This window comes from Pristis pectinata, chromosome 1 (genome assembly GCF_009764475.1).
Source record: "Pristis pectinata isolate sPriPec2 chromosome 1, sPriPec2.1.pri, whole genome shotgun sequence".
Lineage (NCBI taxonomy): Eukaryota > Metazoa > Chordata > Chondrichthyes > Rhinopristiformes > Pristidae > Pristis > Pristis pectinata.
Genome location: NC_067405.1, coordinates 57,907,245 through 57,922,735, shown reverse-complemented (window position 1 = coordinate 57,922,735; position 15,491 = coordinate 57,907,245). Strand labels below are relative to the sequence as shown.

The window sequence follows — 15,491 nt, the reverse complement described above, 5'->3', positions numbered from 1 at the left end:
TACCACTACCATCTGCCTCCCATTATCAAACTTTTGGATCCAACTAGCTGTGCCTTAACCTTCTGGACCAGCCTACCATGCAGGACCTTATCAAATACCTTACTAAAGTCCATATAGACAACATCTACTGCCCTTCCTTCATCAATATTCTTAGTTACCTCCTCAGAAAACTCAATCAAATTAGTGAGACAGGATTTACCCACGCAAAGCCACACCGACTATCCCTGATCAGCCCCTTCCTTTCCAAATGTACGTATATCCTATCCCTTAGAATTTTCTCCAGTAATTTCCCTACCACTCATGTAAGGATCATCGGTCTGTAGTTACTTGGTTTATCCCTGCTGCCCTTCTTGACAAAGGAACAGCATTAGCTGTCCTCCAGAGAAAGAAACAACCTTAATACACTGTTCATGTTGATGAACAGAGGGACCTAGGTATCCACGTCCATAGTTCCCTGAAAGTGACGATTCAGGTAGACAAGGTGGTGAAGAAGGCATATGGCAAACTTGCTTGTAGAATTAGAGTCACAGAGTCATGCAACACGGAAACAGGCCCCTCAGCCCAATCGGTCCATGCTGACCAAGACACCCATCTATGTTAGTCCCATTTACCTGTGTTTGGCCCATATCCCTCTACACCTTTCCTATCCATGTACCTGTCCAAGTGTCTTTTCAATGTTATTAATTTAACCACTTCCTCTGGAAGCTCATTTCATATATGGACTACCCTTTGGGTGTAAAAGTTGCCCCTCACGTTCCTATTAAATCTATCCCCCCCTCACCTTAATTTTATTTCTTTGGATCCATTAAATTAGTTTTGCAGAAGGGAAATGCTAATGGTTGTACTGCTTTTAGTTATTAAATAAATTACTGAAGATTATGGATTTCAGTAAATACTGCATATTTCTATTAATATAATACACACATGAATTGGAAAAGGGTTTTTTTCAGTTCATTTAGCTTTGCTGCAATTAGCTAATGGCTTAATGAGTGCTGTTAGGGCATTATGTTATAATTGGACATCTTGGATTTTTACAGGTGATAAAATCTTTTTGTACGAAAGTGTACACTCTCGCTGAATTTTAGTGTTGAAATAAGCAGTCCTCCTATCCAACAATATTTTTAGGCAATGGTGTTCACATTTTCTTGTTAAAATCTTTTGAAGAGAAAAAATTGTTAGTGTTATTGGTAATGAACTAATGCATTGCACAGAAGAACACAACATAATTGTTGTTAATGCCGTACATCCAATACTGACTAAATATAAAGAAAGGCTTCATAGAAATATAATAATGCACTTTAATAATTGCAGCAGGATTAAATGACCAAGGAATCATTTAAAAAGGACTATTCCATTGTGCTCCTACTAGTTAAAGAAACATAAAACACTTGAAGGTCCTAATCTGCAGCAACTTTCTTTAAGTATAATAAATGTATAGATTTTCTTTTGTTGGGGCTAATCTTTTGCTGAGATCCACGACAGGTCTGCCGGTTGATATGCCCACGAGCAGTTCCTTGGCAAAGGTGGTAGCTCAGCCTTCCACTCAGCAGAGCACCGGCTGTGGGACTTTTGCACTGCTTGGATGGACACCTGATGGAGTAAACTTCAACATCTTTCTCAGCTCCCAAGCTGAGAAATCTACTCACTGTACCCATGCTAAATTAACCTTCCATAAGTACAGTAAGCCCGTAGAAATGAAGGGAAAAATCGGCTGTGTGGAAAAAGATAAGAAAGGCTTTTATTTGAAAAGATATGTAAAGTTAGTTTGAATGTTTTAGTTGTTTTTGTGTAACTTTTTTTACTCGTTAATATTTTTCAATATTTTTTTTTGAAACACGTACAGATTTGGAGCAGGATGTCACTCGAGCCTGCTCTGCCATTCAATGTTTATGGCTTGTCAGTCTGTAATCTCAACTCATCATTCCTGACTACCCCTGATGACCTTTCATCCCCTTCCTTATCAAGAATCTATCTAACTTTGTTTTAAAAATATTCTGCTACCACCACCCTTTGAGCTAGAGAGCTCCAGTGATTTGAGAGAGACAGTTTCACCTCTTTTTAAATGGGTGACCCATTATTTTTAACAGTGATTCCCTATTCTAGACTCTCTGTAAGGCCTTTCACATTTTCATGCTTTAATCATCTCCTCTTTATCTTCTAAACTCCACCCTAATCTGTCCCATGTTTCCTCAGACATTGCAGTTATCAGTCCAGTGAACCTCTGAACTGCATCCAACACATTTGTATCCTTCCTTAAATAAGGAGAGCAGTATTGTACACAGTGCTCCAAATGTGGTCTCACTTATCCCCTGCATAAACTGAAGCATAAACCTCTCATAGTTCTGTATTCAGTTACCCTAGCAACAAATGATAAATTTCTGTTAGTTTACTACTTTCTGTACCTGGATACCAGCTTCTTACAAAGCATGAAATGGAACACCCAGATCCCACTGCCTCTCAAAGCTCTGTAATCACTTAATATTTTAGATAATGAGCTTTTTTTTTTATTTATCCTGCCAGAATGGACAATTTCACAGTTTCCTACATTGTACTCCATTTGTCAGATCACTGCCCACTCACTTAACCCGTCTATATCCTTTTCTGGCCTTGTTATGTCCTTTTCACAGACCTTGGAGTATTGTGCACAGTTTTGGTCCCCTTATTTAAGAAAGGGCAAACTAGCATTGGAGTCAAAAGATATTTAATAGGCTAATTTCTGGGATCGGAGAGTTTTACTAGCACGAGTGGCAAAGGAAGTTGGATCTGTATTCTTCAGAGCTGGTAATCCAACACATTGAGGGGTAATGTTATTGAAACATAAGATCCTTAGGACAGGGTAAATGTTGAGCTGTTTCCATATGTGGGACAAGGGGACATCATTGCAAGACAAGGAGGTGATCTTTAAAGGTATGTGGGATGGTAGTGTAGCGGTTAGCATAACATTATTACAGCGCCAGTGACCCAGGTTCAATTCTGGCTGCTGTCTGTAAGGAGTTAGTATGTTCTTCCTGTGTCTACGTGGGTTTCCTCCAGGTGCTCTGGTTTCCTCCCACATTCCAAAGACGTACGGGTTAGGAAGTTGTGAGCATGCTGTGTTGGCGCCAGAAGCGTGGCGACACTTGCGGGCTGCCCCCAGAACCCTCTATGCAAAGATGCATTTCACTGTGTGTTTCGATGTATATGTGTCTAATAAAGCTAATCTTAAAAAAAATTTCTTCTCATAAGGTCGTGAAGCTTAGGAAATCTATACCCGCAGGGTTGCAAATGCTCTATCATTGGGGGCTTTTGAAAAAGGAGGTAGATGATTTTTTGAAAGATTGAGGAATTGAAGGCTATGGGTAACTGGCACAGAAGATGAGGCTTGGTGCAGATAGACCATAATCATATCAGGCTTAAGGGGTCAAATGACCTGCTCTTCTTTTTATCCTGTGTTCTGAATGATTGTGAAAGTTGGCACCATTCACAAGCATTCAACTTAAACAGCGTGTTTAACTGCTGAAATGTAGGGGTTGGAGGGAGAGAGAAAGGGGTGGGACAAGACATCATTGTCACTGCAACCATCTTGTGATAGAAAAGGCTCTGCACTACCCTGAATCTTGCCAATATACTGAGAGCTGGCCTCCCAGTGGAAGTATATGTCATGGACCATGTTGGTAGAAACAGAATGGTCCAGGGTGCAAGTGGTCTGTTCAATTTTACAGGAACTAGGGGTAGTATCAACAGGATGAGGATTGTTATCGAAGCTATCAGCAAAAATATTTCAGGATAAAGACCAAAACTTCTGTTCAGGTTTACTATTCCTCTCAGTAACTGACTTCTAAAAGAATCTTGGATTGACCACTGTTGTCGATCTAGTTCTCTGCCAAAATATAATAATAGTACAGGTCCTCTCGAGGTTACAAATGCCCAACTTATGTACAGCCTGTACCTACGAGTGAGTCTTTGGGAGACTGGCGGGTGGATTTGCCAGCTGTTGCAGGTGTGCGGGCATATTCTGCCGTGTGGGAACTCTGTTCGTGGCAATATCATTTCATCTTGCAGAGAAATCTGAATAGTCAAGATAAACATCCTTGTTTAACTACACGTCGCTCTTGGTTGGCCTGTGTTTTTATTTAAATATATTGCTGGGTGGCCGCATTTCAGACTTGCCAATTGTTTGGGTTATGAACAGTTCTCAGGAACAGAGCCCTGACGTAACCAGGGAGAGGGCCTGTAAATGAAACCTGAATAAATTGTTTCAAAATAAATAGTAAATAAATAATAATAGTACAGGTCTGAACTAAAGCTCACTCCTATTAAATGTTAATGTTTGTAGAGAAATACACAAATCATTTAAGTGACTCTATTTAAATAGTTAAGTTCCTAAAGTATTTTGAATAGAAATAATTTCTGTGCTCGCATCATTTTAAAATCTAATACATTGTGGCAATCCTTTGTGTATTTTTAAAATGCTTTTTTGGGGATTCTTACACTTGCCTCTCAAATGCTTGTTCTGTTTTAGATAACTATCAGGACATCTTTCTATGAAGTACTTGGGCAGGTAAGATTATTGTGCTTTAGTTTGCATTTTATGATACTGTGAGTACCCTCTGCATGTGTGCAGACAATTAAAATATTAATTATGAGAAATTATTTTGCTGAAATATTCCTGGGGCTACTGCTCAAAGAGCACCGGAAAAAACAGTGAATTAAGTCTCTATCCTTTTCCTATTTTGTGCCTAAATACCAATGATGCAGTATTTTCAGTATAGCTTTTCAGTTGGTTGAATCTGAAATTGAATGTTTATGGCAGATATGCCTGCAATAAGATTTTCAGTTGTATTTTGCAGTTTGTCAAACTCCTCTCAGAATAAGTTTACAGGTTTAATTTGTACAGCTGCTGAAATGGTGTGGTTTCTTGAATTGTCAAGAATTCTTTGTCATGTTTCTTTAAAAATGAATGTATTTTCTGCCTCTGCACTTGTAGAGTATTAGTCCCTTGTATTAAATGATAAAAATTGAATTCAAAACTGCTCTTCCTTTTATTTTTGTGATAAAATAGAGAAGGGATCTAATTCTGACACCCAGAATCATATTCTTGGGACTTTGACTACAAAGGGTTGCTTTTCTACCATGTAACAGAAATCTCATGAAAGTTAACCTGCTCTGTACTACCAGGAATAAAATAAAATTTCTCACAATTGAATGAGCAGTATCCTCCTGTTCCTAGCACCATCATTCTTCACACTCACACTTTTCTCCATTTGGACTTCTTTACTCTGCTTGGCACAACAGTGCCGACACTTAAGATTCTTTAATGACTGAGATGCTTGGACTACTGTCATTCAAAGGATTTCATCTTTAAACATTCATGAAGATGTTCTCCATGGAAACCATACTTTCTGTCTTGTATATTAATTAAAAATGCATCACACATCAGAAGTCCAATTCTTCAAAAGCATAAAATCCCCCAGCTGCTCGTAATGTAGGTACAAAGCATCTACAGTTTGTAGAGGTTATGCTACAGCTGTGTAATGTCCATAACCTCTTATTCTTGAGTTGCTCTAGGTATGACTGTTTAGGAAGAATATGGCTGCCTCAGAGAGATTGGAATGTAGATTTATCAACATGGGACTTGGACTCCTTAGGTTAAAAGACAATACAACATTACTCAAAATAGACTTGTCTACAATAAAAGTTAGAAGATTAAGAAGATTTATTTGATTGAAGTTTTAATGTGTTATTTTGTATTTCTGAATGGCTTGGAATGAGGCCATTTGCCCCATCAAGACTATGCCAGCTCTCAGAGTAATCCCATCAAAGAATCTACTTCCCTGTGACCTGACGATGTACCTGGCAGAGTACTGAAAGCCTGTGCCGACCAACTGGCTGGAGTGTTCAAGGACATCTTCAACCTCTCACTGCTGCAGTTGGAGGTTCCCATCTGCTTCAAAAGGGCATCAATCATACCAGTGCCCGAGAAGAGCAGTGTGAGCTGCCTCAACGACTATCACCCAGTAGCACTCAGATCTACTGATGAGAGATTGGTCATGGCAAGAATACTCCTGCCTGAGCAATTTGCCTACTGCCACAACAGGTCTACAGCGGACGCAATCTCACTAGCTTTCCACTCAGTTCTGGAACACCTAGACAACAGCAAAACATACATCAGGCTACTGTTTATCGATTACAGCTCAGCATTCAAACCATCATCCCCTCAGTACTAATCAACAAGCTTCAAAACGTGAGCCTCTGTACCTTCGTCTCAACTGGATCCTTGACTTCCTTATCAGGAGACCACAGTCAGTGCAGCTTGATAGTAACATCTCCTCCTCGCTGACAATCAACACAGACACACCTCAAGGATGCATGCTTACCCCACTGCTCTACTCTTTACACTCATGACTGTGTGGCTCGGCACAGCTCAGAATCCATCTATAAATTTGCTGATGACACCACTGTTGTTGGCAGAATCTCAAATGGCAATGAGGAGGCTTACAGGAGTGAGAGAACGGCTGGTTGAGAGGTGTTGCAACAACAACCTCGCACTCAATATCAGCAAGACCAAGGAATTGATTGTGGACTTCAGGAAGGGGAAGTTGGGAGAACACACACCAGTTATTCATCGAGGGGTCAGCAGTGGAAAGGGTGAGCAGCTTCAAGTTCCTGGGTGTCAACATCTCAGAGGATCTATCTTGGGCCCAACACATTGATGCAATCACGAAGAAGGCACGCCAGTGGCTCTACTTCATTAGGAGTTTGAGGAGATTTGGAATGTCACCAAAGACTTGCAAATTCTTACAGATGTAGAGAGCATTCTGACTGGTTGCATCACTGACTGGTATGGAGGCTCCAATGTGTAGGGTCAAAAGAGGCTGCAAAGGGTTGTAGACTCAGCCAGCTCCATCACAGGAACAACCCTCTCCGCCATTGAGGACATCTTCAAGAGGCGGTGTCTCAAGATGGTGGCATCCATCATTAAGGACCCTCACCACCCAGGACATGCCCTCTTCTCATTACTAACGTCGGGCAGGAGGTACAGGAGCCTGAAGACCCACACTCGATGTTTCAGGAATAGCTTCTTCCCCTCTGCCATCAGATTTCTGAACAGCCCATGAACACCACCTCATTCTTCCTCTTTTGCACTATTTATTTATTTTTGTAACTTATACAGTATGTCTTGCACTGCACTGCTGCCGCAAAACAACAAATTTCACGACATATGTCAGTGATAATACACCTGATTCTGATTCTGAGCCTATTCTCTGTCATACACTCCCTTTAAGACCCCTCACCAGCCACCTACACAAGCAGAAACTTTTAACAACCAGGGTATCTTTGGAATGTGGGAGGAAACTGGGACACTTGGCAGAAATCCACACAGTCGTAGGGAGATTGAGCAAACTCAACAAAGACAGCGCCGATAGATCAGGATTGAACCTAGGTTACTGGAGCTGTGTGACAGCTGCACTACCCGCCACACCACATTGCCACCCAGGCTGGGAGAGGAAAGAGCTCCAATCCTTACCACTGTGCAGTGTTGTGCAGAGGCAACACTTCATTATCGTCTGGACATGCTGGCTTGTACAGGTTGCAGAGGCTCCTCGAGGTTTGTCAGGATTCAAAGTTAAAGGAATTAAGGCCAGTAGGGACTGTTACATCCACTGCTTAACTATATGAGAAGGTCCTGTTCCAAAAGGCAGCAAATACCTCTCCCAACCTGATGTTCTTCCCTGAACTTCATGAGACACTGATCTCTAGAAGTGTTGAGGAAACGTATCCTTTGTCTGAAGACCCATGTGAAACGGATGCAACTTCCTTTGAACTACATCTTTCCACTGATCCCCCTGTCTAGCAGAGCTGCAGGTCTGAGAAAAGATGGCTGCTGTTGTTCCTGTGGATCTTCCTGTTGCTAGTCCTGATGCTGTTTTTCTTTCTTCTCATCTGATTCTACATTAGAACAGTGTATCTCATACTCATGCTCATGTAACACTGGAGAGCTCCAAAATGCAGATCACATGGCAGAGACTCCAAAATTTGCCGAATGAGTTCCAAACTGGGCAGAACTCAGATCAGCAAAGTTACTCTCCAATTTCAGCTCCTGTGAATGAAGCCATTCATAGAAACACTAAAGATTTCCAGCACTTATTCACAAATTTCTTGGTCAAAAAGCAGGCTTTCTCGACAGTTTGGTGCCTGTCGGCTTTTCTGGCCTACTCATGTCCCGGTAACTTTGTTCAAAACAATGGTGCTGTGTTGCAGCTTGTCAAATGGGTTCAGGACATGCTCTGGCAGTAGGTTGACTTATGATTCCATATCCAGCAAGTGTGGGCCAGAGGGATATCAAAGTAGGAAAGCAGCATGGCAAAATTCTCACCATTGAACCCATTTCTCCCAAGGAAGTTGCTTGCATGCAACCTACATTCGCGCAGTATGTGCAGGAAACTGTACACACAATCACTTTGACCCATGTAATCCCCTACCAGTGTGCAAATCCAGATCCTTACACAACTTCCAATTCATCTCAGAAGGTCCTGGTTTCAAGCCATCACCTGGATTTGAGCATGTAATCTGCTTCTATGAAGGAGGTGCCATGTTTCTGGAGATGCCATCCTTCAGGTGGTAGCTTAGATCCAGGGCCTAGCCAGCTATTTAAATGAGTATAAAAGATTCCACCATAATGATAGAAGTAGGAAAGGAATCTTTTTGCCAATCTTTATCTCTCAACCAAAAATCAATATAGTCCATGTTATGCCGGCAAATATGGCAGAGCAGGTTACTGTTTATGGGCTATAACCTGCAAAGCAATCGTGAGCATACTTAAATGGTATTTAATTGACTGAAGCAAATGGTTACATCCTGAGGATGTTAAAAATGCTCTTTAAATACATCACACAAGCATTTTTCCTCCTAACCCCTATTTTCTTTTCTGGAAAAACCTGGGTTGCACTGAATGAACATTATATATGCTCTTCTAAACTATGAATATTGATGGTGTTTACTTTGGTCTGTACATATAAAAGATTTAACATTGACCATCAAGAATTGTTTCTGAACAGAATCAAAATTTTTACTTCAATTCATGATTTCTTGGTGAAAGCAGTGGTTGTATTTAAACTGCAGTTCTCAATATCAGACCTGTCACTGCTTATGGTTCTGTCAATGTGATATTACCCTGATTCCATTGCTTATCTCCTATCTGACTGGAACTTCAGTTATGTTGAGATCACTGTTTAAGCAAATCTGAACAGCTCTTCCCCAATAACTTAAATGTTCATTGAGCTTCCAGTGGAAGAATTTCCAAACTTCAAATCTTAAAATTCATTCATTTCCTGTGGGACTTAATCAGTATTATTATTTTGAATGAGTGAATGTGTTTTGAATGAACCTGACTGTGCCCCACAGCCCTCTGGGGTAGAGAATCCGTAAGGTTCATCAACCTCTGAATGAAGATTTTTTTTTTGCCTCATCTCAGTCCTTGCTCTGAACCTGTGCCTCTGGACCCCGGACTCCTCAGCCAGAGGAAATATCTTCCCCGCTTCTAGCCTTTAAGAATTCTTGATGTTTAATGAGATCGCCTCTTCTTCCTATAAATGCGAGAGAACACAGGCCTAATCTATTCAATTTCTTCTCATGTGGCAAACCCACTGTCCCTGGAACCTGTCTGGCGAATCTTTGCTGCTTTCCCACTTTGGCAAGTATATTCTTTGTCGCATAAGGAGACTAAAACTGTTCACAAGAATCCAGGTGTGGTCTCACCAAGACCCTGTATGATTGCAAAAAAGGTGTCCTTACCTTTGTATTTAAATCCCCCTGGAATAAAGACAAACATTACATCTGCCATTTTCATTGCATGCTGCACCTGCATGTTGGCATTCAATAACTTTTAGACAAGCACACCTGGGTCCCTTTGAACATCAACAGTACACAATCTCACCATTTAACAAATACACTACTGTTGGTTGCACCAAACTTCATATGTCTCCACTTTGTATTCCATCTATCATGTTCCTACCATAACTTTACTCCTGTACTCAGACTCTTTGATAATTAAGGCCAATGTACTATTTGCTGCTGCATTTGCAACACCTGAATTTCAAGATTTGAAGTTTGGAATTTCTTCCACTGGAAGCTCAATGAACACTTAAATTATTGGGGAAGAGCTGTTCAGATTTGCTTAAACATATCAGCTTTCACTTGCGTGTGTACAGGTATACTTAGGCCCCTTTGAATGCTAACGTTACCCAATCTCCCACCATTTTAAAAAAATATTGCTTTTCTGTCTTGTGCATCAGCTAGATAACTTCACATTTTTCCACATTGTTTTGCACTAGCTTTGACCTTGCCCACTCACTCAGATTGTCCATATCCCCTTTAAAGGTTCTTTACACCTCCCTTCATACTCTCAATCCCATTTAGTTTGGTATCATCAGCGAACTTGGAAAGATGACTCTTAGTCCCTTTAGCCAAATCCTGGATATAGATTGCAAGAAGCTGGTGCCCAATCACTGATTACTGCAGTACCCCACCAGCCAGCCTGAGAATGATCCTTGTATTTCCCCATCTTTGCTTTCTGTGTAATAACCAATTCTCAATCCATGTCAGTGTATTACCCGCAGCTCCATGTGCTCTAAAATTGTTGATCAACCCCCTGTGAAGAACCTTACAAAAATCCAGATACATCACCCCTATGGGTTTCCCCTTATCTATTCTACTAATCACAACCTCAGTAAACTCCAGCAGATTAGTGAAACATGATTTCATTTTCATAAATCCAAGTTGGCTCTGCCCATTCCTACTATTCTTCTCAACATGTTCTGTTACTGCCTCATGATGGGCATGAGCATCCTCTTGCATCTTGTTGAATTGACCATTATTGAAGCATACAGTATATTGCATCGGTCACTGCCATTGAGTTATTGGCTCATGGAAGCACTACATTCAAGCCTAATTTTACATCCACATGGTTGTACTTTCCAGTGAGAGTTACCCATCATCAATTAATAACATCAAATTGCTTCATTTCTACAATAATCTGAAAATTATTTTCCCCTTATAAACACCTGAGTAGTGGAATTCTACACTGATGTGTTACAGTTCAAGATGGCCAGTTTACAGCCTATGCCAATTTTCAGACAGAGAATCATTTTAAATAACCTGCAGAGAGAAAAAACATCAGGGATGCCCTTGCCCATCATCAATTAATAAGAGTATAGAAGTTGGGATGTTATGATGCAGTTGTACAAGATGAGGGTGAGGCCGCATTTGGAATATCATGTTCAGTTTTGGTACCCTGCTATATGAAAGATGCCATAAAGATGGAAAGCGTTCAGAGGAGATTTACGTGGATGTTGCTGGGACTTGAGGGACTGAGTTATGGAGAGAGGTTGAGTGGGTTGGACCTTTTTTCATTGAAGCATAGGTGTATAAAATTATGAGGGGCATAGATAGGGTGAATGTGCACAGCCTTTTTTCCCAGTGTTGGGGAGTGGAGCTAGAGAGTGGTCAGTATATGGAATGAGCTGCCAGAGGAATTGGTTGAGGCAGGTACATTAACAATATTTAAAAGTACTTGGACGGGTACATAGATAGGAAACGTTTAGAGGGATGTGGGCCAAACGCGGGCAAATGAGACTAGCTTAGATGGGAATTGTGGTCGGCCTGGACCAGTTGGGTCAAAAGGCCTGCTTCTGTGCTGTATGAGTCTGTGACTAGTGGGGAGTACCATCGCTGAAAGGACTGCAGTGGTTCACTAGCACTTTCTCAAGGGCAATTAGGGATGGTTAATAAATGCTGGTTAACAATGCTTAGATCCAAAGATGAATATTTTTAAAAAATATTTTAAATCTTGTTATCATGTATTTTAAATGGAAAGCAGCCTGTTAGCCTGCCATTTTCATGCAGATGCTGTTATATTTGTTTCTTCAAAGGAGCTCATTAGGAGTTTTGGCAATATTCTAAACAACATTAAAGACTTGGGCCAACTAATGCAAGCTGTTATAAATAATGGGTTTTGCAGATTATAGTTACAGTATGTTTGCAGATATAGATGTAGCATGGTGGCAAGCAATTGGATTTGAGACCTGGAACCAAAAATTGATCTAATTTTATTAAAGGCTGAATTATTTTAAACTAATATACTTTTGAACTAGAGTTGGTTGCATTTAATATTGCTATTGCATAAAATATTATTAGCAATATGTTGATATATTGCTAGATAAAAGAATAATTTGTTATTAAAGTAGGCTTGCATTGTGTGAGTTCATTGATTTGGTACACTTTATGTGGTTGCAGTGTTTTATATTTGGTGTTTGAGTTCTGAATATGCAAGCTGCTTCTTTGTCAACAGCACTCTTGTCAACACCACGATAAAATCATTCTTGCACACATGCATGCTTAGCTGCAACTTAAGGAATTTAAATTTAATTGCTCTATTTAAAGGAAGACTCTGAAATACTAGATCTCAGCTTCTGAATACTTTTTAAAGAGGACAAAATGGTATAATATTCAGTGGAAGTTGTTTCAAAGCAACAGCGATTAATTAGTTCCTGTTTAAGTTGTGGGAGTGTGTTAGAAACTCACAGTGGCTTTTCCAGATTGGCTGGTTTTTTGTTGTAAACCTATTACATCAGGCTAATGATTTAAAAAGGTATTTGTAAACACTAGTACACACTGTAACCAAGAAGTCTACAACTGGTTCATTTAGACACCTGAAAGTGGATTAACGACTGAGACTTTGAAATGTGGAAAGTCCTCCTATCCTAGTAAATGAATGACTGGACGTTGTGAATAAGATGGCTTTGGCTGCAGTGGTACACATGTTCTCTGAAGAAAACATAAAGAAGCACACGGCAATGTTTCAAGAACAGGACTACAAACACAACCAGCTTATCAGAGAAAACATGATATCAAGGGAAGAATGCTGCAGGTATCTTACACCATTGAAGTTGCTGGAAATAGAGAAGTGGAGACTTGCTGTAATAGCAGAAAATGAAGTGGAACGAGTAAGAATAAAAGTCTCAAAATACAAGCTGGCAAGAGAGCTGATTCCAAAAGAGGCCTCAGTGTTTCGTATCTATCCTTTGCATGCATGGTCAGTTGAAAGGAATCCGAATATCATGTTTCAAGAGGCCAAACGTGCTGGTTTAACCGAAGATAACTGTAAGCAATTTAAAGCTTTGAGTGCATCGAGGTTGCCACGGCAGCTGCCGAAGGTCCCGTTCTCGTTTCTGAGGAAGAGATGCGCAGTTTCTTCTTATGTTAGCCAGACCTCTTTAGAAAATCGCTTTTACAATATCAGCACTTGTGGCTCTTCCCTTAAACCTTCGTGCACTCCACCAAAAACTGGTGAATCTTTGTCTGAATTATTCAGATAGAAGAACACTTCAGTCTGCTTTTCCAAAGAGTTGGTAACTGAGTTTCCAGAAATTCTTGAATACAAGTATATACTTCGAATGTTGCGATCTAAATAATTTGAACTTCAGCGTCCAAGATCTTTTGATGAGAAAATTATTTTGAACAAAACAGAGTGACATAAACTGACATTTATTTTCATATATTTATGGCATTTACTATCTATGAAGTTGAAGAAAGCAATATTATTCATGTCAGGCAGTTTTACTTCTCTGACAAACAGATGGATTCCAATAACCCACAGTTTTGAACATTGCTGGATGTTGAAATAATATTAGCCAGACAAACCTCTTCAGCAGAATCTTGCTAACGTTTTTCTGATGTTTTTCCTCTCTTTTGATTTACTATTTCTTTTATCAACCAAGTTCAGTATTGCATCATTTTTTAGTTTGATTTATCCTCTGGGAACGTAGAAATCCAGCAGGAAACAAAAAAAACTGGAGCACAAATATCTTCATTCAGTGACTTGTCAAAGTGATTCATTGATTCACTTTATCTCCAGAAAGAGCAATGGCGTAACATGTTACTGTATTAAACTTAGCTTTTATTGGTTGGAGCTTAGTGAATTTTGAACATAGATCACCACTGCATTTGTCCTTTTGATTACTGATAACTTTTCCCCTTTTCCATGATGTTTTCAATTTTGTGAAAAGAATCATGTACAGTCTCATTTACTTGTAGTTAGTATATCTGGGAGCACAGTATGCCTAGTATAGATGGTGTTCAGTATCGAGGGATGTAACAATCTTTTGTTGAGAATGGAGCACCACCACACAAAAACAACTCAATTCAAGCAGCCTTCTTGGATGCCAAAGAGTTGCTTGTTTGTAGATCTTGATTGGCTATGGCCACCAGGGTGATCCTATTGCGGATGTTTTTTACTCAGTATTACTGCCTCCTTTTCATTCCTGTTGAATATTCGCAGCCAGGCCCACATCCTATCCCACCAACCACAGATGGGCTTAAGTAAATGCTCTCTGTTGAAGAGATATTTTCCATTCCTTTAGTTTTCTCCTGAAGTTTAATTGGGCTAGGACTAATTTTAAATACATATACTGCTTTCGCCTAGCATTTAATAGGAGGACATTGCACCCATGGTTAGCAATCTTGCACAGGAGGACAAGAATAATAGTGGGGAGGAGTGAACATTTGCTTTCTTTCACTGCTTTCCTTAAGTAAGTCACACATTGCACAAATGTATGTTAGATCTCTGCTTGTATAATTTGTTAGTACTGATGTTTGGCATGTCCATTTATTGCAGAGTTGTAAACACCAGCTTAATCTTGCTTGAAGTTTGATAACATCGACTTCCATTCATTGGGTCTCAAAGTAAGCAGCCACATTCTGGAAATAGAGTAAGGTGATCCCTTGCGTCAGTAGACTGAGTCATAGGCAAAGTTGGAAAAAAAAAACTAATTCTGGAGATGCTTTGGGGGGAATTTATGGAAGTATATTGTTTACGAATGTTAATATGGAGCAGTATTTGAAGCAATTGTTCAAGACAGAATTGTATATCAAAGGAACAGACACTAAATCAGAAAAAGCAGACTCGGGAGTCTTGTGTGGAGGCACGTAAAGCAGAGTGACTTATTTTATGTGATCTTCAATGCAGAGTGGTGGCAACAAAACTTTTCATTCAGTGGAAGGTGAACTTGTGAAGATACTGTAATTTGTGCCTGCTGGAGGTTAGAAGGGTGAAAGGACAATTGAAATATAGAAGATCCTGAGCATTCTTGATAGGGTGGATACAGGAAGGGCACTTCCCCTTGAAGGAGAATTTAGGACCAGAGTTTCCGGGCTTGCCCATTTAAGACTGATACTTTATTCCTCAAAGTTGTGGAAGCAGAGTGCTTGAATATTTTTAAGGCAGTGATGGATCGAGTTTGCTGATAAACCAGAATATTAAAGGTTACTCTGGGTAAATGGGAATGCAGATTTGAGGCAACAATTGGATTAGCTGTGATCTTATTAAATGATAGGACAGGTTTGAGGTGCGGAGTGGCTACTCCTAATTCATATGTAGATGTATGTGTGGATGGATCATCTGTACAGGCTTGTGTCCTACTGTTCTCAAGTATTAGTTATTCAAGAACAGAGAT

At 40.0% G+C, this 15,491-nt stretch overlaps 1 protein-coding gene across 1 annotated transcript in view; it reads left to right on the top strand.

Moving 5' to 3' along the window:
- Nucleotides 1–15,491, top strand: part of pgap1 (post-GPI attachment to proteins inositol deacylase 1) — a 100,743-nt gene that overhangs the window by 48,140 nt on the left and 37,112 nt on the right. Inside the window, exon 19 of the mRNA XM_052018315.1 lies at nucleotides 4,502–4,540. Coding sequence (XP_051874275.1) covers nucleotides 4,502–4,540 — 39 coding nt within the window. The remainder of the gene's footprint in view (nucleotides 1–4,501; nucleotides 4,541–15,491) is intronic.